The sequence below is a fragment of the Ranitomeya imitator genome, chromosome 7 (genome assembly GCF_032444005.1).
Source record: "Ranitomeya imitator isolate aRanImi1 chromosome 7, aRanImi1.pri, whole genome shotgun sequence".
Taxonomy (NCBI): Eukaryota; Metazoa; Chordata; class Amphibia; order Anura; family Dendrobatidae; genus Ranitomeya; species Ranitomeya imitator.
Genome location: NC_091288.1, coordinates 743420 through 768179, shown reverse-complemented (window position 1 = coordinate 768179; position 24760 = coordinate 743420). Strand labels below are relative to the sequence as shown.

General features: G+C 32.7%; 1 protein-coding gene across 1 annotated transcript in view; it reads right to left on the bottom strand.

Annotated features, from left to right (window-relative positions):
- DPP10 (dipeptidyl peptidase like 10) overlaps nucleotides 1-20212 on the bottom strand; it is a 634899-nt gene extending 614687 nt beyond the window's left edge. Inside the window, exon 1 of the mRNA XM_069732554.1 lies at nucleotides 20038-20212. Within this exon, the coding sequence (XP_069588655.1) occupies nucleotides 20038-20094 (57 nt within the window). The 5' untranslated portion in view covers nucleotides 20095-20212. The remainder of the gene's footprint in view (nucleotides 1-20037) is intronic.
- Between the last annotated feature and the right edge of the window lie 4548 nt (nucleotides 20213-24760).

Genomic DNA, 24760 nt, shown 5'->3' with positions numbered 1-24760 from the left:
CAGGACTTCAGCCCAAGAACCACAGTACCAGCTGGTGGATTACAGATCTGCTCCACTGCCGAACACTGTGTCCACGAAGTCATTTGGAGAACCCAGGTTGGGACAATTAGGTGACCTGGCCACATACCTCACTGTGCTCAGTCAGATTCCTATGCTTGCCACTATCTCCTCTCTGTGGGTGACCGCCAAAAGCGGGGTGCTGCTGGTTGTGGTAGTTGGCACTGGATACACCAAAGTCGTGGAGGTTCAAACCCTTGGTGAGCCAGCGGAAGGGCGAGACTGTCACACCATTTTGAGTACTTGCTGGGAATGTAATAATTGCTGGTGATTTTTGTTGATCTAATAAAGAGTGTGGTACCCATATTACTAAAATATATATTATATATATATATATATACATCTATATATATAATTGTCTAAGGGTTTTTCCGTCTGTCTGTCTGTCTGTCTGTCTGTCCTGGAAATCCCGCGTCTCTGATTGGTCGAGGCCGCCAGGGCTCAACCAATCAGAGACCGGCACAGCATCGACGTAGAAATCCCGCGTCTCTGATTGGTCGAGGCCGCCAGGCCTCGACCAATCAGCAACGGGCACAGCGACGAAGATGTCATAATGGTTGCCATGGCGACAATGATGTCATAAAGGTTGCCTCGACCAATCAGCGACGGGCACAGCATGGCGACGATGATGTCATAAAGGCTGCCTCGGCCAATCAGCGACGGGCACAGTCTGCCGCGAATTCGCCTCGACCAATCAGAGATGGGCACAGTATCGACGTAGATGTCATAATGGTTGCCATGACGACGATGATGTCATGAAGGTTGCCTCGACCAATCAGCGACGGGCACAGTGTGCCGCGAATTCTGGAATCATCATTGTCCATATACTACGGGGCATGCATATTCTAGAATACCCGATGCATTCGTATATATATATATATATATACGAATGCATCGGGTATTCTAGAATATGCATGTCCCCGTAGTATATGGACAATGATGATTCCAGAATTCTCGGCAGACTGTGCCCGTTGCTGATTAGTCGAGGCAACCTTTATGATATCATCGTCGCCATGGCAACCATTATGACATCTATGTCGATACTGTGCCCGTTGCTGATTGCTGACTGTGCCCGTCGCTGATTGGTTGAGGCAACCTTTATGACATCATCGTCGCCATGGCAACCATTATGACATCATCGTCGCTGTGCCCGTCGCTGATTGGTCGAGGCCTGGCGGCCTCGACCAATCAGAGGTGCGGGATTTCTATGTCGATGCTGTGCCCGTCACTGATTGGTCGAGGCCTGGCGGCCTCGACCAATCAGAGACGCGGGATTTCCAGGACAGACACAGACAGGCAGAAAGACAGACAGACAGACAGACGGAAAAACCCTTAGACAATTATATATATAGATATAGATTGTGGCCCGATTGTGGCCTAGATTGTGGCCCGATTCGAACGCATCGGATATTCTAGAATATGCATGTCCCCGTAGTATATGGACAATGATGATTCCAGCATTCGCGGCAGACTGTGCCCGTCGCTGATTGGTCGAGGCAACCTTTATGACATCATCGTCGCCATGGCAACCATTATGACATCTACGTCTGCCGCGAATTACTATATCACACTGAGGAGAAGGGTGGCCATATTACTATATATATTACTATATCACACTGAGGAGAAGGGCGGCCATATTACTATATATATTACTATATCACACTGAGGAGAACGGCGGCCATATTACTATATATATATTACTATATCACACTGAGGAGAAGGGCGGCCATATTACTATATATATTACTATATCACACTGAGGAGAAGGGCGGCCATATTACTATATATATTACTATATCACACTGAGGAGAAGGGCGGCCATATTACTATATATATTACTATATCACAGTGAGGAGAAGGGCGGCCATATTACTATATATATTACTATATCACACTGAGGAGAAGGACGGCCATATTACTATATATATTACTATATCACAGTAAGGAGAAGGGCGGCCATATTACTATATATATTACTATATCACACTGAGGAGAAGGGCAGCCATATTACTATATATATTACTATATCACACTGAGGAGAAGGGCGGCCATATTACTATATATATTACTATATCACACTGAGGAGAAGGGCGGCCATATTACTATATATATTACTATCATCACTGAGGAGAAGGGCGGCCATATTACTATATATATTACTATATCACACTGAGAAGGGCGGCCATATTACTATATATATTACTATATCACACTGAGGAGAAGGGCAGCCATATTACTATATATATTACTATATCACACTGAGGAGAACGGCGGCCATATTACTATATATATTACTATATCACACTGAGGAGAAGGGCGGCCATATTACTATATATATTACTATATCACACTGAGGAGAAGGACGGCCATGTTACAATATATACTACTATATCATCACTGAGGAGAAGGGCGGCCATATTACTATATATATTACTATATCACACTGAGAAGGGCGGCCATATTACTATATATATTACTATATCACACTGAGAAGGGCGGCCATATTACCATATATATTACTATATCACACTGAGGAGAAGGACGGCCATGTTACAACATATACTACTATATCATCACTGAGGAGAAGGGCGGCCATATTACTATATAATAATAATAATAATAATAATAATAATTTTTATTTATATAGCGCCAACATATTCCGCAGCGCTTTACAAATTATAGAGGGGACTTGCACAGACAATAGACATTACAGCATAACAGAAATCACAGTTCAAAACAGATACCAGGAGGAATAAGGGTCCTGCTGCTCGCAAGCTACAAACTATGGGGAAAAGGGGAGACACGAGAGGTGGATGGTGACAATTGCTTTAGTTATTCGGACCGGCCATAGTGTAAGGCTCAGGTGTTCATGTAAAGCTGCATGAACCAGTTACCTGCCTAAGTATGTAGCAGTACAGACACAGAGGGCTAATACTGCATAAAGTGTATGAGAACATGATGCGAGGAACCTTTTTTTTTTTTATTATAAATATATATACTATATATATTACTATATCACACTGAGGAGAAGGGCGGCCATATTACTATATATATTACTATATCACACTGAGGAGAAGGGCGGCCATATTACTATATATATTACTATATCACACTGAGGAGAAGGGCGGCCATATTACTGTATATATATTACTATATCACACTGAGGAGAAGGGCGGCCATATTACTATACATATTACTATATCACACTGAGAAGAGCGGCCAAATTACTATATATATTACTATATCACACTGAGGAGAAGGGCGGCCATATTACTATATATATTACTATATCACACTGAGGAGAAGGGCGGCCATATTACTATATATATTACTATATCACACTGAGGAGAAGGGCGGCCATATTACTATATATATTACTATATCACACTGAGGAGAAGGGCGGCCATATTACTATATATATATTACTATATTACACTGAGGAGAAGGGCGGCCATATTACTATATATATTACTATATCACACTGAGGAGAAGGGCGGCCATATTACTATATATATTACTATATCACACTGAGGAAAAAGGCGGCCATATTACTATATATATTACTATATCACACTGAGGAGAAGGGCGGCCAAATTACTATATATATTACTATATATATTACCATATCACACTGAGGAGAAGGGCGGCCATATTACTATATATATTACTATATCACACTGAGGAGAAGGGCGGCCATATTACTATATATATTACTATATCACACTGAGGAGAAGGGCGGCCATATTACTATATATATTACTATATCACTCTGAGGAGAAGGGCGGCCATATTACTATATATATATTACTATATCACACTGAGGAGAAGGGCGGCCATATTACTATATATATTGCTATATCACACTGAGGAGAAGGGCGGCCATATTACTATATATATTACTCTATCACACTGAGGAGAAGGGCGGCCATATTACTATATATATTACTATATCACACTGAGGAGAAGGGCGGCCATATTACTATATATATATTGGTATATCACACTGAGGAGAAGGGCGGCCATATTACTATATATATTACTATATCACACTGAGGAGAAGGGAGGCCATATTACTATATATATATTACTATATCACACTGAGGAGAAGGGCAGCCATATTACTATATATATTACTATATCACACTGAGGAGAAGGGCAGCCATATTACTATATATATATATTACTATATCACACTGAGGAGAAGGACGGCCATATTACTATATATATTACTGTATCATCACTGAGGAGAAGGGCGGCCATATTACTATATATATTATTATATCACACTGAGGAGAAGGGCGGCCATATTACTATATATATTACTGTATCATCACTGAGGAGAAGGGCGGCCATATTACTATATATATATTGGTATATCACACTGAGGAGAAGGGCGGCCATATTACTATATATATATTACTATATTACACTTAGGAGAAGGGCGGCCATATTACTATATATATTACTATATCACACTGAGGAGAAGGGGGACCATATTACTATATATATTACTATATCACACTGAGGAGAAGGGCGGCCATATTACTATATATATTACTATATCACACTGAGGAGAAGGGCGGCCATATTACTATATATATATTACTATATCACACTGAGGAGAAGGGCACCCATATTACTATATATATTACTATATCATGGGGGGGCGGCCATATTACTATATATATTACTATATCACACTGAGGAGAAGGGCGGCCATATTACTATATATATATTACTATATCACACTGAGGAGAAGGGCAGCCATATTACTATATATATTACTATCATCACTGAGGAGGAGGGCGGCCATATTACTATATATATTACTATATCACACTGAGGAGAAGGGCGGCCATATTACTATATATATTACTATATCACACTGAGGAGAAGGGCAGCCATATTACTATATATTACTATATCACACTGAGGAGAAGGGCGGCCATATTACTATATATATTACTATATCACACTGAGGAGAAGGGCGGCCATATTACTATATATATATTACTATATCACACTGAGGAGAAGGGCGGCCATATTACCATATATATTACTATATCACACTGAGGAGAAGGGCGGCCATATTACTATATATATTACTATATCACACTGAGGAGAAGGGCGGCCATATTACTATATATATATTACTATATCACACTGAGGAGAAGGGCGGCCATATTACTATATATATATTACTATATCACACTGAGGAGAAGGGCGGCCATATTACTATATATATTACTATATCACACTGAGGAGAAGGGCGACCATATTACTATATATATTACTATATCACACTGAGGAGAAGGGCGGCCATATTACTATATATATTACTATATCACACTGAGGAGAAGGGCGGCCATATTACTATACATATATTACTATATCACACTGAGGAGAAGGGCGGCCATATTACTATATATATATTACTATATCACACTGAGGAGAAGGGCGGCCATATTACTATATATATTACTATATCACACTGAGGAGAAGGGCGGCCATATTACTATATATATATTACTATATCACACTGAGGAGAAGGGCGGCCATATTACTATATATATTACTATATCACACTGAGGAGAAGGGCGGCCATATTACTATATATATATTACTATATCACACTGAGGAGAAGGGCGGCCATATTACTATATATATTACTATATCACACTGAGGAGAAGGGCGGCCATATTACTATACATATATTACTGTATCACACTGAGGAGAAGGGCGGCCATATTACTGTATATATTACTATATCATGGGGGGGCGGGATTATGTGTGGTGATGTGGTGGGGGCGGAGCTTCTGTGCAGGAGGCGGGATTAGTGAGTAATCACGATGCTATATATATATATATCTCACCACCACAGCAGCAGGCCCCACACCGCCACCACGGCAGCTGACATGCCTCAATCTCCTGTCTCCTATCCCCCAGTACCCGACCCCCCGTGTCCTCGGCCGTCACATCTCTATGTCACCTCCTTGCCTACAGACCCGGGAATCAGCTGCTGTCACTAATAATAATGATGATAACAATAAAGATTATAATAGAGAGAACGTTTATAAGAGAAGAGTGATTATAAGAGAAAAACTGCGTAAAAGATGAAAGATTACAGACATGAGATTATAAAGAGCCAACCAGTCACAGCACGAAAAGATCATTCCGGAGACCACGACCTCCGACAAATTCACAGGAAAGGACCCAATAAACCGACATGAAAAGATAATCAATCTAAAATTACCGACCGATGCAAAACCAACCAATCCCATCACCAAAATGTGCAAGGAGACTAAATAGAAACGGCCAGAAGGGGCCGGGCCCTACAATAAATCTACAGATGTGAGACTATAATAGAGATGAGATTATAATAGAGGTGAGATTATAATAGAGGTGAGATTATAATAGAGGTGAGATTATAATAGAGATGAGATTATAATAGAGGTGAGATTATAATAGAGGTGAGATTATAATAGAGGTGAGATTATAATAGAGATGAGATTATAATAGAGGTGAGATTATAATAGAGGTGAGATTATAATAGAGGTGAGATTATAATAGAGACGAGATTATAATAGAGATGAGATTATAATAGAGGTGAGATTATAATAGAGATGAGATTATAATAGAGGTGAGATTATAATAGAGAGGAGATTATAATAGAGGTGAGATTATAATAGAGATGAGATTATAATAGAGATGAGATTATAATAGAGGTGAGATTATAATAGAGGTGAGATTATAATAGAGATGAGATTATAATAGAGGTGAGATTATAATAGAGGTGAGATTATAATAGAGATGAGATTATAATAGAGATGAGATTATAATAGAGGTGAGATTATAATAGAGATGAGATTATAATAGAGGTGAGATTATAATAGAGGTGAGATTATAATAGAGATGAGATTATAATAGAGGTGAGATTATAATAGAGAGGAGATTATAATAGAGGTGAGATTATAATAGAGATGAGATTATAATAGAGGTGAGATTATAATAGAGGTGAGATTATAATAGAGGTGAGATTATAATAGAGATGAGATTATAATAGAGGTGAGATTATAATAGAGGTGAGATTATAATAGAGGTGAGATTATAATAGAGAGAAGAGATTATAATAGAGGTGAGATTATAATAGAGAGAAGAGATTATAATAGAGGTGAGATTATAATAGAGGGGAGATTATAATAGAGGGGAGATTATAATAGAGATGAGATTATAATAGAGGTGAGATTATAATAGAGGTGAGATTATAATAGAGGTGAGATTATAATAGAGGTGAGATTATAATAGAGATGAGATTATAATAGAGATGAGATTATAATAGAGGTGAGATTATAATAGAGGTGAGATTATAATAGAGGTGAGATTATAATAGAGGGGAGATTATAATAGAGGGGAGATTATAATAGAGGTGAGATTATAATAGTGGTGAGATTATAATAGAGGTGAGATTATAATAGAGGTGAGATTATAATAGAGGTGAGATTATAATAGAGGTGAGATTATAATAGAGGGGAGATTATAATAGAGGTGAGATTATTATAGAGGTGAGATTATAATAGAGGGGAGATTATAATAGAGATGAGATTATAATAGAGGTGAGATTATAATAGAGGGGAGATTATAATAGAGGTGAGATTATAATACAGAGGAGATTATAATAGAGGTGAGATTATAATAGAGGGGAAATTATAATAGAGGTGAGATTATAATAGAGGGGAGATTATAATATAGGTGAGATTATAATAGAGGGGAGATTATAATAGAGGGGAGATTATAATAGAGATGAGATTATAATAGAGGTGAGATTATAATAGAGGTGAGATTATAATAGAGGTGAGATTATAATAGAGGGGAGATTATAATAGAGGTGAGATTATAATAGAGGTGAGATTATAATAGAGATGAGATTATAATAGAGGTGAGATTATAATAGAGGTGAGATTATAATAGAGGTGAGATTATAATAGAGGGGAGATTATAATAGAGATGAGATTATAATAGAGATGAGATTATAATAGAGGTGAGATTATAATAGAGGTGAGATTATAATAGAGGTGAGATTATAATAGAGATGAGATTATAATAGAGGTGAGATTATAATAGAGGTGAGATTATAATAGAGGTGAGATTATAATAGAAATGAGATTATAATAGAGGTGAGATTATAATAGAGGTGAGATTATAATAGAGATGAGATTATAATAGAGGTGAGATTATAATAGAGATGAGATTATAATAGAGGTGAGATTATAATAGAGGTGAGATTATAATAGAGGTGAGATTATAATAGAGATGAGATTATAATAGAGATGAGATTATAATAGAGGTGAGATTATAATAGAGATGAGATTATAATAGAGGTGAGATTATAATAGAGAGGAGATTATAATAGAGGTGAGATTATAATAGAGATGAGATTATAATAGAGATGAGATTATAATAGAGGTGAGATTATAATAGAGGTGAGATTATAATAGAGATGAGATTATAATAGAGGTGAGATTATAATAGAGGTGAGATTATAATAGAGATGAGATTATAATAGAGATGAGATTATAATAGAGGTGAGATTATAATAGAGATGAGATTATAATAGAGGTGAGATTATAATAGAGGTGAGATTATAATAGAGATGAGATTATAATAGAGGTGAGATTATAATAGAGAGGAGATTATAATAGAGGTGAGATTATAATAGAGATGAGATTATAATAGAGGTGAGATTATAATAGAGGTGAGATTATAATAGAGGTGAGATTATAATAGAGATGAGATTATAATAGAGGTGAGATTATAATAGAGGTGAGATTATAATAGAGGTGAGATTATAATAGAGAGAAGAGATTATAATAGAGGTGAGATTATAATAGAGAGAAGAGATTATAATAGAGGTGAGATTATAATAGAGGGGAGATTATAATAGAGGGGAGATTATAATAGAGATGAGATTATAATAGAGGTGAGATTATAATAGAGGTGAGATTATAATAGAGGTGAGATTATAATAGAGGTGAGATTATAATAGAGATGAGATTATAATAGAGATGAGATTATAATAGAGGTGAGATTATAATAGAGGTGAGATTATAATAGAGGTGAGATTATAATAGAGGGGAGATTATAATAGAGGGGAGATTATAATAGAGGTGAGATTATAATAGTGGTGAGATTATAATAGAGGTGAGATTATAATAGAGGTGAGATTATAATAGAGGTGAGATTATAATAGAGGTGAGATTATAATAGAGGGGAGATTATAATAGAGGTGAGATTATTATAGAGGTGAGATTATAATAGAGGGGAGATTATAATAGAGATGAGATTATAATAGAGGTGAGATTATAATAGAGGGGAGATTATAATAGAGGTGAGATTATAATACAGAGGAGATTATAATAGAGGTGAGATTATAATAGAGGGGAAATTATAATAGAGGTGAGATTATAATAGAGGGGAGATTATAATATAGGTGAGATTATAATAGAGGGGAGATTATAATAGAGGGGAGATTATAATAGAGATGAGATTATAATAGAGGTGAGATTATAATAGAGGTGAGATTATAATAGAGGTGAGATTATAATAGAGGGGAGATTATAATAGAGGTGAGATTATAATAGAGGTGAGATTATAATAGAGATGAGATTATAATAGAGGTGAGATTATAATAGAGGTGAGATTATAATAGAGGTGAGATTATAATAGAGGGGAGATTATAATAGAGGTGAGATTATAATAGAGATGAGATTATAATAGAGAAGAGATTATAATAGAGGTGAGATTATAATAGAGGTGAGATTATAATAGAGGGGAGATTATAATAGAGGTGAGATTATAATAGAGGGGAGATTATAATAGAGGGGAGATTATAATAGAGATGAGATTATAATAGAGGTGAGATTATAATAGAGGTGAGATTATAATAGAGGGGAGATTATAATAGAGGTGAGATTATAATAGAGGGGAGATTATAATAGAGGTGAGATTATAATAGAGGGGAGATTATAATAGAGATGAGATTATAATAGAGGTGAGATTATAATAGAGGTGAGATTATAATAGAGGTGAGATTATAATAGAGGTGAGATTATAATAGAGGTGAGATTATAATAGAGAGGAGATTATAATAGAGGTGAGATTATAATAGAGGTGAGATTATAATAGAGGTGAGATTATAATAGAGGGGAGATTATAATAGAGGTGAGATTATAATACAGAGGAGATTATAATAGAGGTGAGATTATAATAGAGGTGAGATTATAATAGAGATGAGATTATAATAGAGGTGAGATTATAATAGAGGGGAGATTATAATAGAGGGGAGATTATAATAGAGGTGAGATTATAATAGAGGTGAGATTATAATAGAGGTGAGATTATAATAGAGGTGAGATTATAATAGAGGTGAGATTATAATAGAGATGAGATTATAATAGAGATGAGATTATAATAGAGGTGAGATTATAATAGAGGTGAGATTATAATAGAGGTGAGATTATAATAGAGGTGAGATTATAATAGAGGTGAGATTATAATAGAGGGGAGATTATAATAGAGGGGAGATTATAATAGAGATGAGATTATAATAGAGATGAGATTATAATAGAGGTGAGATTATAATAGAGGTGAGATTATAATAGAGGTGAGATTATAATAGAGGTGAGATTATAATAGAGGTGAGATTATAATAGAGATGAGATTATAATAGAGGTGAGGTTATAATAGAGATGAGATTATAATAGAGGTGAGATTATAATAGAGATGAGATTATAATAGAGGTGAGACTATAATAGAGATTAGATTATAATAGAGATGAGATTATAATAGAGATGAGATTATAATAGAGATGAGATTATAATAGAGGTGAGATTATAATAGAGATGAGATTATAATAGAGGTGAGATTATAATAGAGGTGAGATTATAATAGAGGTGAGATTATAATAGAGGTGAGATTATAATAGAGATGAGATTATAATAGAGATGTGAGATTATAATAGAGATGAGATTATAATAGAGATGTGAGATTATGATAGAGGTGAGATTATAATAGAGGTGACATTATAATAGAGATGAGATTATAATAGAGGTGAGATTATAATAGAGGTGAGATTATAATAGAGGTGAGATTATAATAGAGGTGAGATTATAATAGAGATGAGATTATAATAGAGATGAGATTATAATAGATGTGAGATTATAATAGAGATGAGATTATAATAGAGATGAGATTATAATAGAGGTGAGATTATAATAGAGATGAGATTATAATAGAGATGAGATTATAATAGAGATGAGATTATAATAGAGATTAGATTATAATAGAGATGATATTATAATAGAGATGAGATTATAATAGAGATTAGATTATAATAGAGATGAGATTATAATAGATGTGAGATTATAATAGAGATGAGATTATAATAGAGATGAGATTATAATAGAGGTGAGATTATAATAGAGATGAGATTATAATAGAGATGAGATTATAATAGAGATGAGATTATAAGAGAGATGAGATTATAATAGAGGTGACATTATAATAGAGATGAGATTATAATAGAGGTGAGATTATAATAGAGGTGAGATTATAATAGAAATGAGATTATAATAGAGGTGAGATTATAATAGAGGTGACATTATAATAGAGAGGAGATTATAATAGAGAGGAGATTATAATAGAGAGGAGATTATAATAGAGGTGAGATTATAATAGAGGTGAGATTATAATAGAGGTGAGATTATAATAGAGGTGAGATTATAATAGAGGTGAGATTATAATAGAGGTGAGATTATAATAGAGATGAGATTATAATAGAGATGAGATTATAATAGAGATGAGATTATAATAGAGAAGAGATTATAATAGAGGTGAGATTATAATAGAGATGAGATTATAATAGAGATGAGATTATAATAGAGATGAGATTATAATAGAGAAGAGATTATAATAGAGGTGAGATTATAATAGAGAAGAGATTATAATAGAGGTGAGATTATAATAGAGGTGAGATTATAATAGAGGTGAGATTATAATAGAGGTGAGATTATAATAGAGGTGAGATTATAATAGAGATGAGATTATAATAGAGATGAGATTATAATAGAGGTGAGATTATAATAGAGATGAGATTATAATAGAGGTGAGATTATAATAGAGGTGAGATTATAATAGAGATGAGATTATAATAGAGGTGAGATTATAATAGAGGTGACATTATAATAGAGATGAGATTATAATAGAGATGAGATTATAATAGAGGTGAGATTATAATAGAGATGAGATTATAATAGAGGTGAGATTATAATAGAGGTGACATTATAATAGAGATGAGATTATAATAGAGATGAGATTATAATAGAGGTGAGATTATAATAGAGGTGAGATTATAATAGAGGTGAGATTATAATAGAGGTGAGATTATAATAGAGGTGAGATTATAATAGAGGTGACATTATAATAGAGGTGAGATTATAATAGAGATGAGATTATAATAGAGATGAGATTATAATAGAGGTGAGATTATAATAGAGGTGAGATTATAATAGAGATGTGAGATTATAATAGAGGTGAGATTATAATAGAGGTGAGATTATAATAGAGATGAGATTATAATAGAGATGTGAGATTATGATAGAGGTGAGATTATAATAGAGGTGAGATTATAATAGAGATGAGATTATAATAGAGGTGAGATTATAATAGAGGTGAGATTATAATAGAGGTGAGATTATAATAGAGGTGAGATTATAATAGAGATGAGATTATAATAGAGATGAGATTATAATAGAGGTGAGATTATAATAGAGATGAGATTATAAGAGAGATGAGATTATAATAGAGAGGAGATTATAATAGAGATGAGATTATAATAGAGGTGAGATTATAATAGAGGTGAGATTATAATAGAGGTGAGATTATAATAGAGATGAGATTATAATAGAGATGAGATTATAATAGAGAAGAGATTATAATAGAGGCGAGATTATAATAGAGGTGAGATTATAATAGAGGTGAGATTATAATAGAGGTGACATTATAATAGAGATGAGATTATAATAGAGATGAGATTATAATAGAGGTGAGATTATAATAGAGATGAGATTATAATAGAGAAGAGATTATAATAGAGAAGAGATTATAATAGAGATGAGATTATAATAGAGGTGAGATTATAATAGAGGTGAGATTATAATAGAGGTGAGATTATAATAGAGGTGAGATTATAATAGAGAGGAGATTATAATAGAGAGGAGATTATAATAGAGGTGAGATTATAATAGAGGTGAGATTATAATAGAGGTGAGATTATAATAGAGGTGAGATTATAATAGAGGTGAGATTATAATAGAGGTGAGATTATAATAGAGGTGAGATTATAAGAGAGATGAGATTATAATAGAGAGGAGATTATAATAGAGGTGAGATTATAATAGAGGTGAGATTATAATAGAGGTGAGATTATAACAGAGGTGAGATTATAACAGAGGTGAGATTATAACAGAGGTGAGATTATAATAGAGGTGAGATTATAATAGAGGTGAGATTATAATAGAGATGAGATTATAATAGAGATGAGATTATAATAGAGGTGAGATTATAATAGAGGTGAGATTATAATAGAGGTGAGATTATAATAGAGGTGAGATTATAATAGAGGTGAGATTATAATAGAGGTGAGATTATAACAGAGGTGAGATTATAACAGAGGTGAGATTATAACAGAGATGAGATTATAATAGAGGTGAGATTATAATAGAGGTGAGATTATAATAGAGGTGAGATTATAATAGAGGTGAGATTATAATAGAGATGAGATTATAATAGAGATGAGATTATAATAGAGGTGAGATTATAATAGAGGTGAGATTATAATAGAGGTGAGATTATAATAGAGGTGAGATTATAATAGAGGTGAGATTATAATAGAGATGAGATTATAATAGAGGTGAGATTATAATAGAGGTGAGATTATAATAGAGATGAGATTATAAGAGAGATGAGATTATAATAGAGAGGAGATTATAATAGAGATGAGATTATAATAGAGGTGAGATTATAATAGAGGTGAGATTATAATAGAGGTGAGATTATAACAGAGGTGAGATTATAACAGAGGTGAGATTATAACAGAGATGAGATTATAATAGAGATGAGATTATAATAGAGGTGAGATTATAATAGAGGTGAGATTATAATAGAGGTGAGATTATAATAGAGGTGAGATTATAATAGAGGTGACATTATAATAGAGGTGACATTATAATAGAGATGAGATTATAATAGAGGTGAGATTATAATAGAGATGAGATTATAATAGAGATGAGATTATAATAGAGGTGAGATTATAATAGAGGTGAGATTATAATAGAGATGAGATTATAAGAGAGATGAGATTATAATAGAGAGGAGATTATAATAGAGATGAGATTATAATAGAGGTGAGATTATAATAGAGGTGAGATTATAACAGAGGTGAGATTATAACAGAGGTGAGATTATAACAGAGATGAGATTATAACAGAGATGAGATTATAATAGAGATGAGATTATAATAGAGGTGAGATTATAATAGAGGTGAGATTATAATAGAGGTGAGATTATAATAGAGGTGAGATTATAATAGAGGTGACATTATAATAGAGATGAGATTATAATAGAGATGAGATTATAATAGAGGTGAGATTATAATAGAGATGAGATTATAAGAGAGATGAGATTATAAGAGAGAAGAGATTATAATAGAGGTGAGATTATAATAGAGATGAGATTATAATAGAGGTGAGATTATAATAGAGGTGAGATTATAATAGAGGTGAGATTATAATAGAGGTGAGATTATAATAGAGATGAGATTATAATAGAGGTGAGATTATAATAGAGGTGAGATTATAATAGAGGTGAGATTATAATAGAGGTGACATTATAATAGAGATGAGATTATAATAGAGAAGAGATTATAATAGAGAAGAGATTATAATAGAGAGGAGATTATAATAGAGATGAGATTATAATAGAGATGAGATTATAATAGAGGTGAGATTATAATAGAGGTGAGATTATAATAGAGGTGAGATTATAATAGAGGTGACATTATAATAGAGATGAGATTATAATAGAGATGAGATTATAATAGAGAAGAGATTATAATAGAGAGGAGATTATAATAGAGAGGAGATTATAATAGAGATGAGATTATAATAGAGATGAGATTATAATAGAGGTGAGATTATAATAGAGGTGAGATTATAATAGAGATGAGATTATAATAGAGGTGAGATTATAATAGAGGTGAGATTATAATAGAGGTGAGATTATAATAGAGGTGACATTATAATAGAGATGAGATTATAATAGAGATGAGATTATAATAGAGGTGAGATTATAATAGAGGTGACATTATAATAGAGATGAGATTATAATAGAGATGAGATTATAATAGAGAAGAGATTATAATAGAGAGGAGATTATAATAGAGAGGAGATTATAATAGAGAGGAGATTATAATAGAGATGAGATTATAATAGAGATGAGATTATAATAGAGGTGAGATTATAATAGAGGTGAGATTATAATAGAGGTGAGATTATAATAGAGGTGACATTATAATAGAGATGAGATTATAATAGAGATGAGATTATAATAGAGATGAGATTATAATAGAGGTGAGATTATAATAGAGGTGACATTATAATAGAGATGAGATTATAATAGAGATGAGATTATAATAGAGGTGAGATTATAATAGAGGTGAGATTATAATAGAGAAGAGATTATAATAGAGAGGAGATTATAATAGAGAGGAGATTATAATAGAGGTGAGATTATAATAGAGGTGAGATTATAATAGAGGTGAGATTATAATAGAGGTGAGATTATAATAGAGATGAGATTATAATAGAGATGAGATTATAATAGAGGTGAGATTATAATAGAGGTGAGATTATAATAGAGGTGAGATTATAATAGAGGTGACATTATAATAGAGATGAGATTATAATAGAGATGAGATTATAATAGAGGTGAGATTATAATAGAGGTGAGATTATAATAGAGGTGAGATTATAATAGAGAGGAGATTATAATAGAGAGGAGATTATAATAGAGAGGAGATTATAATAGAGGTGAGATTATAATAGAGGTGAGATTATAATAGAGGTGACATTATAATAGAGATGAGATTATAATAGAGATGAGATTATAATAGAGAAGAGATTATAATAGAGAGGAGATTATAATAGAGATGAGATTATAATAGAGGTGAGATTATAATAGAGGTGAGATTATAATAGAGGTGACATTATAATAGAGATGAGATTATAATAGAGATGAGATTATAATAGAGGTGAGATTATAATAGAGGTGAGATTATAATAGAGATGAGATTATAATAGAGATGAGATTATAATAGAGATGAGATTATAATAGAGAAGAGATTATAATAGAGAGGAGATTATAATAGAGAGGAGATTATAATAGAGGTGAGATTATAATAGAGGTGAGATTATAATAGAGGTGAGATTATAATAGAGGGGAGATTATAATAGAGATGAGATTATAATAGAGGTGAGATTATAATAGAGGTGAGATTATAATAGAGGTGAGATTATAATAGAGGTGAGATTATAATAGAGATGAGATTATAATAGAGGTGAGATTATAATAGAGGTGAGATTATAATAGAGGTGAGATTATAATAGAGGTGAGATTATAATAGAGGTGAGATTATAATAGAGAGGAGATTATAATAGAGGTGAGATTATAATAGAGGTGAGATTATAATAGAGGTGAGATTATAATAGAGGTGAGATTATAATAGAGAGGAGATTATAATAGAGGTGAGATTATAATAGAGGTGAGATTATAATAGAGGTGAGATTATAATAGAGAGGAGATTATAATAGAGGTGAGATTATAATAGAGGTGAGATTATAATAGAGAGGAGATTATAATAGAGGTGAGATTATAATAGAGGTGAGATTATAATAGAGGTGAGATTATAATAGAGGTGAGATTATAATAGAGAGGAGATTATAATAGAGGTGAGATTATAATAGAGGTGAGATTATAATAGAGGTGAGATTATAATAGAGATGAGATTATAATAGAGGTGAGATTATAATAGAGGTGAGATTATAATAGAGAGGAGATTATAATAGAGGTGAGATTATAATAGAGAGAAGAGATTATAATAGAGGTGAGATTATAATAGAGGTGAGATTATAATAGAGATGAGATTATAATAGAGGTGAGATTATAATAGAGGTGAGATTATAATAGAGAGGAGATTATAATAGAGGTGAGATTATAATAGAGGTGAGATTATAATAGAGGTGAGATTATAATAGAGATGAGATTATAATAGAGGTGAGATTATAATAGAGATGAGATTATAATAGAGGTGAGATTATAATAGAGAGAAGAGATTATAATAGAGGTGAGATTATAATAGAGGTGAGATTATAATAGAGGTGAGATTATAATAGAGATGAGATTATAATAGAGGTGAGATTATAATAGAGGTGAGATTATAATAGAGAGAAGAGATTATAATAGAGGTGAGATTATAATAGAGAGAAGAGATTATAATAGAGGTGACATTATAATAGAGGTGAGATTATAATAGAGGTGAGATTATAATAGAGGTGAGATTATAATAGAGAGGAGATTATAATAGAGGTGAGATTATAATAGAGGTGAGATTATAATAGAGGTGAGATTATAATAGAGGTGAGATTATAATAGAGGTGAGATTATAATAGAGGTGAGATTATAATAGAGGTGAGATTATAATAGAGATGAGATTATAATAGAGGTGAGATTATAATAGAGAGAAGAGATTATAATAGAGGTGACATTATAATAGAGGTGAGATTATAATAGAGGTGAGATTATAATAGAGGTGAGATTATAATAGAGAGGAGATTATAATAGAGGTGAGATTATAATAGAGGTGAGATTATAATAGAGGTGAGATTATAATAGAGGTGAGATTATAATAGAGGTGAGATTATAATAGAGGTGAGATTATAATAGAGGTGAGATTATAATAGAGGTGAGATTATAATAGAGATGAGATTATAATAGAGATGAGATTATAATAGAGGTGAGATTATAATAGAGGTGAGATTATAATAGAGGTGAGATTATAATAGAGGTGAGATTATAATAGAGGTGAGATTATAATAGAGGTGAGATTATAATAGAGGTGAGATTATAATAGAGGTGAGATTATAATAGAGGTGAGATTATAATAGAGGTGAGATTATAATAGAGGTGAGATTATAATAGAGGTGAGATTATAATAGAGGTGAGATTATAATAGAGGTGAGATTATAATAGAGGTGAGATTATAATAGAGATGAGATTATAATAGAGGTGAGATTATAATAGAGGTGAGATTATAATAGAGAGAAGAGATTATAATAGAGGTGAGATTATAATAGAGATGAGATTATAATAGAGGTGAGATTATAATAGAGGTGAGATTATAATAGAGAGGAGATTATAATAGAGGTGAGATTATAATAGAGGTGAGATTATAATAGAGGTGAGATTATAATAGAGGTGAGATTATAATAGAGGTGAGATTATAATAGAGGTGAGATTATAATAGAGGTGAGATTATAATAGAGGTGAGATTATAATAGAGGTGAGATTATAATAGAGGTGAGATTATAATAGAGATGAGATTATAATAGAGGTGAGATTATAATAGAGGTGAGATTATAATAGAGAGAAGAGATTATAATAGAGGTGAGATTATAATAGAGATGAGATTATAATAGAGGTGAGATTATAATAGAGGTGAGATTATAATAGAGATGAGATTATAATAGAGGTGAGATTATAATAGAGGTGAGATTATAATAGAGGTGAGATTATAATAGAGGTGAGATTATAATAGAGGTGAGATTATAATAGAGGTGAGATTATAATAGAGGTGAGATTATAATAGAGGTGAGATTATAATAGAGGTGAGATTATAATAGAGGTGAGATTATAATAGAGATGAGATTATAATAGAGGTGAGATTATAATAGAGGTGAGATTATAATAGAGAGAAGAGATTATAATAGAGGTGAGATTATAATAGAGATGAGATTATAATAGAGGTGAGATTATAATAGAGGTGAGATTATAATAGAGATGAGATTATAATAGAGGTGACATTATAATAGAGAGGAGATTATAATAGAGGTGAGATTATAATAGAGGTGAGATTATAATAGAGGTGAGATTATAATAGAGATGAGATTATAATAGAGGTGAGATTATAATAGAGGTGAGATTATAATAGAGGTGAGATTATAATAGAGGTGAGATTATAATAGAGAGGAGATTATAATAGAGGTGAGATTATAATAGAGAGGAGATTATAATAGAGGTGAGATTATAATAGAGGTGAGATTATAATAGAGGTGAGATTATTCCCAAGTCTGGTTGGGGGGTGGGCTGCGTCCATAATGGTCATGATGATGATGGTGATGATGATGATGAGGATGATGATGGTGGTGGTGATGATCGTGCTGATGAGGATGATGATGATGTTGATGATGATGATGATGGTGTTGATGATGATGGTGATGATGATGATGATGATGAGGATGATGATGAGGATGATGAGGATGATGATGATGATGATGATGGTGGTGATGGTGATGAGGATGATGATGATTATGATCGTGATGATGATGATGTTGATGATGATGATGGTGTTGATGATGATGATGATGATGATGATGGTGTTGATGATGATGGTGATGAGGATGATGATGGTTATGATCGTGCTGATGATGATGATGGTGTTGATGATGATGAGGATGATGATGATGATGATGGTGATGATGATGATGATGAGGATGATGATGGTTATGATCGTGCTGATGATGATGATGGTGATGATGGCCGCTTCCCATCTGCAGCCTCCAGGCCCGGATGATGAGGGCAGTAGTCGCTCACCTGCTCCTGGGGGTTGCCGGCCCGGCTGACTGCGGGCTGCTCCTTCATGGCGGTCATTGTGCGGCTGACAGATGTCGGTTCCACAATCACATCCAGCGGCCGCTCATCCCGGGCAGAAGGCGGCGGCAGCGGCGGCTCCGGGGGACAATCCGCAGCCTTCACCGACACTGACAGCTGCCCCGCCCCCGGCGACGTCACAGGACCCGCCCCCCCGGCGACGTCACAGGACCCTCCCCGGCGACGTCACAGGCCCAGGCCGGAGAGGTGTCACTGCGAGCGGGGTCTTCATATACAGGGTGTCTTCATCTATATACAGGGTGTCTTCATCTATATACTCTATACACAGGGTGTATACATCTATATACAGGGTGTATACATCTATATACTCTATATACAGGGTGTATACATCTATATACTCTATATACAGGGTGTATACATCTATATACTCTATATACAGGGTGTATACATCTATATACTCTATATACAGGGTGTATACATCTATATACTCTATATACAGGGTGTATACATCTATATACAGGGTGTATACATCTATATACTCTATATACAGGGTGTATACATCTATATACTCTATATACAGGGTGTATACATCTATATACTCTATATACAGGGTGTATACATCTATATACTCTATATACAGGGTGTATACATCTATATACTCTATATACAGGGTGTATACATCTATATACTCTATATACAGGGTGTATACATCTATATACAGGGTGTATACATCTATATACTCTATATACAGGGTGTATACATCTATATACAGGGTGTATACATCTATATACTCTATATACAGGGTGTATACATCTATATACAGGGTGTATACATCTATATACTCTATATACAGGGTGTATACATTTATATACTCTATATACAGGGTGTATACATCTATATACTCTATATACAGGGTGTATACATCTATATACTCTATATACAGGGTGTATACATCTATATACTCTATATACAGGGTGTATACATCTATATACTCTATATACAGGGTGTATACATCTATATACAGGGTGTATACATCTATATACTCTATATACAGGGTGTATACATCTATATACTCTATATACAGGGTGTATACATCTATATACTCTATATACAGGGTGTATACATCTATATACAGGGTGTATACATCTATATACTCTATATACAGGGTGTATACATCTATATACTCTATATACAGGGTGTATACATCTATATACTCTATATACAGGGTGTATACATCTATATACTCTATATACAGGGTGTATACATCTATATACTCTATATACAGGGTGTATACATCTATATACTCTATATACAGGGTGTATACATCTATATACTCTATATACAGGGTGTATACATCTATATACTCTATATACAGGGTGTATACATCTATATACAGGGTGTATACATCTATATACTCTATATACAGGGTGTATACATCTATATACTCTATATACAGGGTGTATACATCTATATACTCTATATACAGGGTGTATACATCTATATACAGGGTGTATACATCTATATACTCTATATACAGGGTGTATACATCTATATACTCTATATACAGGGTGTATACATCTATATACAGGGTGTCTTCATCTATATACTCTATATACAGGGTGTATACATCTATATACTCTATATACAGGGTGTATACATCTATATACAGGGTGTATACATCTATATACTCTATATACAGGGTGTATACATCTATATACTCTATATACAGGGTGTATACATCTATATACAGGGTGTATACATCTATATACTCTATATACAGGGTGTATACATCTATATACTCTATATACAGGGTGTATACATCTATATACAGGGTGTCTTCATCTATATACTCTATATACAGGGTGTATACATCTATATACTCTATATACAGGGTGTATACATCTATATACAGGGTGTATACATCTATATACTCTATATACAGGGTGTATACATCTATACTCTATATACAGGGTGTATACATCTATATACAGGGTGTATACATCTATATACTCTATATACAGGGTGTATACATCTATATACAGGGTGTATACATCTATATACTCTATATACAGGGTGTATACATCTATATACAGGGTGTATACATCTATATACTCTATATACAGGGTGTATACATCTATATACAGGGTGTATACATCTATATACTCTATATACAGGGTGTATACATTTATATACTCTATATACAGGGTGTATACATCTATATACTCTATATACAGGGTGTATACATCTATATACTCTATATACAGGGTGTATACATCTATATACTCTATATACAGGGTGTATACATCTATATACTCTATATACAGGGTGTATACATCTATATACAGGGTGTATACATCTATATACTCTATATACAGGGTGTATACATCTATATACTCTATATACAGGGTGTATACATCTATATACTCTATATACAGGGTGTATACATCTATATACAGGGTGTATACATCTATATACTCTATATACAGGGTGTATACATCTATATACTCTATATACAGGGTGTATACATCTATATACTCTATATACAGGGTGTATACATCTATATACAGGGTGTATACATCTATATACTCTATATACAGGGTGTATACATCTATATACAGGGTGTATACATCTATATACTCTATATACAGGGTGTATACATCTATATACTCTATATACAGGGTGTATACATCTATATACTCTATATACAGGGTGTATACATCTATATACTCTATATACAGGGTGTATACATCTATATACTCTATATACAGGGTGTATACATCTATATACAGGGTGTATACATCTATATACAGGGTGTCTTCATCTATATACTCTATATACAGGGTGTATACATCTATATACAGGGTGTATACATCTATATACTCTATATACAGGGTGTATACATCTATATACAGGGTGTATACATCTATATACTCTATATACAGGGTGTATACATCTATATACTCTATATACAGGGTGTCTTCATCTATATACTCTATACACAGGGTGTATACATCTATATACAGGGTGTATACATCTATATACTCTATATACAGGGTGTATACATCTATATACTCTATATACAGGGTGTATACATCTATATACTCTATATACAGGGTGTATACATCTATATACTCTATATACAGGGTGTATACATCTATATACTCTATATACAGGGTGTATACATCTATATACAGGGTGTATACATCTATATACTCTATATACAGGGTGTATACATCTATATACTCTATATACAGGGTGTATACATCTATATACTCTATATACAGGGTGTATACATCTATATACAGGGTGTATACATCTATATACTCTATATACAGGGTGTATACATCTATATACTCTATATACAGGGTGTATACATCTATATACTCTATATACAGGGTGTATACATCTATATACTCTATATACAGGGTGTATACATCTATATACTCTATATACAGGGTGTATACATCTATATACTCTATATACAGGGTGTATACATCTATATACTCTATATACAGGGTGTATACATCTATATACAGGGTGTATACATCTATATACAGGGTGTCTTCATCTATATACTCTATATACAGGGTGTATACATCTATATACAGGGTGTATACATCTATATACTCTATATACAGGGTGTATACATCTATATACTCTATATACAGGGTGTATACATCTATATACTCTATATACAGGGTGTATACATCTATATACAGGGTGTATACATCTATATACTCTATATACAGGGTGTATACATCTATATACTCTATATACAGGGTGTATACATCTATATACTCTATATACAGGGTGTATACATCTATATACAGGGTGTATACATCTATATACTCTATATACAGGGTGTATACATCTATATACTCTATATACAGGGTGTATACATCTATATACAGGGTGTCTTCATCTATATACTCTATATACAGGGTGTATACATCTATATACTCTATATACAGGGTGTATACATCTATATACAGGGTGTATACATCTATATACTCTATATACAGGGTGTATACATCTATATACTCTATATACAGGGTGTATACATCTATATACAGGGTGTATACATCTATATACTCTATATACAGGGTGTATACATCTATATACTCTATATACAGGGTGTATACATCTATATACAGGGTGTCTTCATCTATATACTCTATATACAGGGTGTATACATCTATATACTCTATATACAGGGTGTATACATCTATATACAGGGTGTATACATCTATATACTCTATATACAGGGTGTATACATCTATACTCTATATACAGGGTGTATACATCTATATACAGGGTGTATACATCTATATACTCTATATACAGGGTGTATACATCTATATACAGGGTGTATACATCTATATACTCTATATACAGGGTGTATACATCTATATACAGGGTGTATACATCTATATACTCTATATACAGGGTGTATACATCTATATACAGGGTGTATACATCTATATACTCTATATACAGGGTGTATACATTTATATACTCTATATACAGGGTGTATACATCTATATACTCTATATACAGGGTGTATACATCTATATACTCTATATACAGGGTGTATACATCTATATACTCTATATACAGGGTGTATACATCTATATACTCTATATACAGGGTGTATACATCTATATACAGGGTGTATACATCTATATACTCTATATACAGGGTGTAT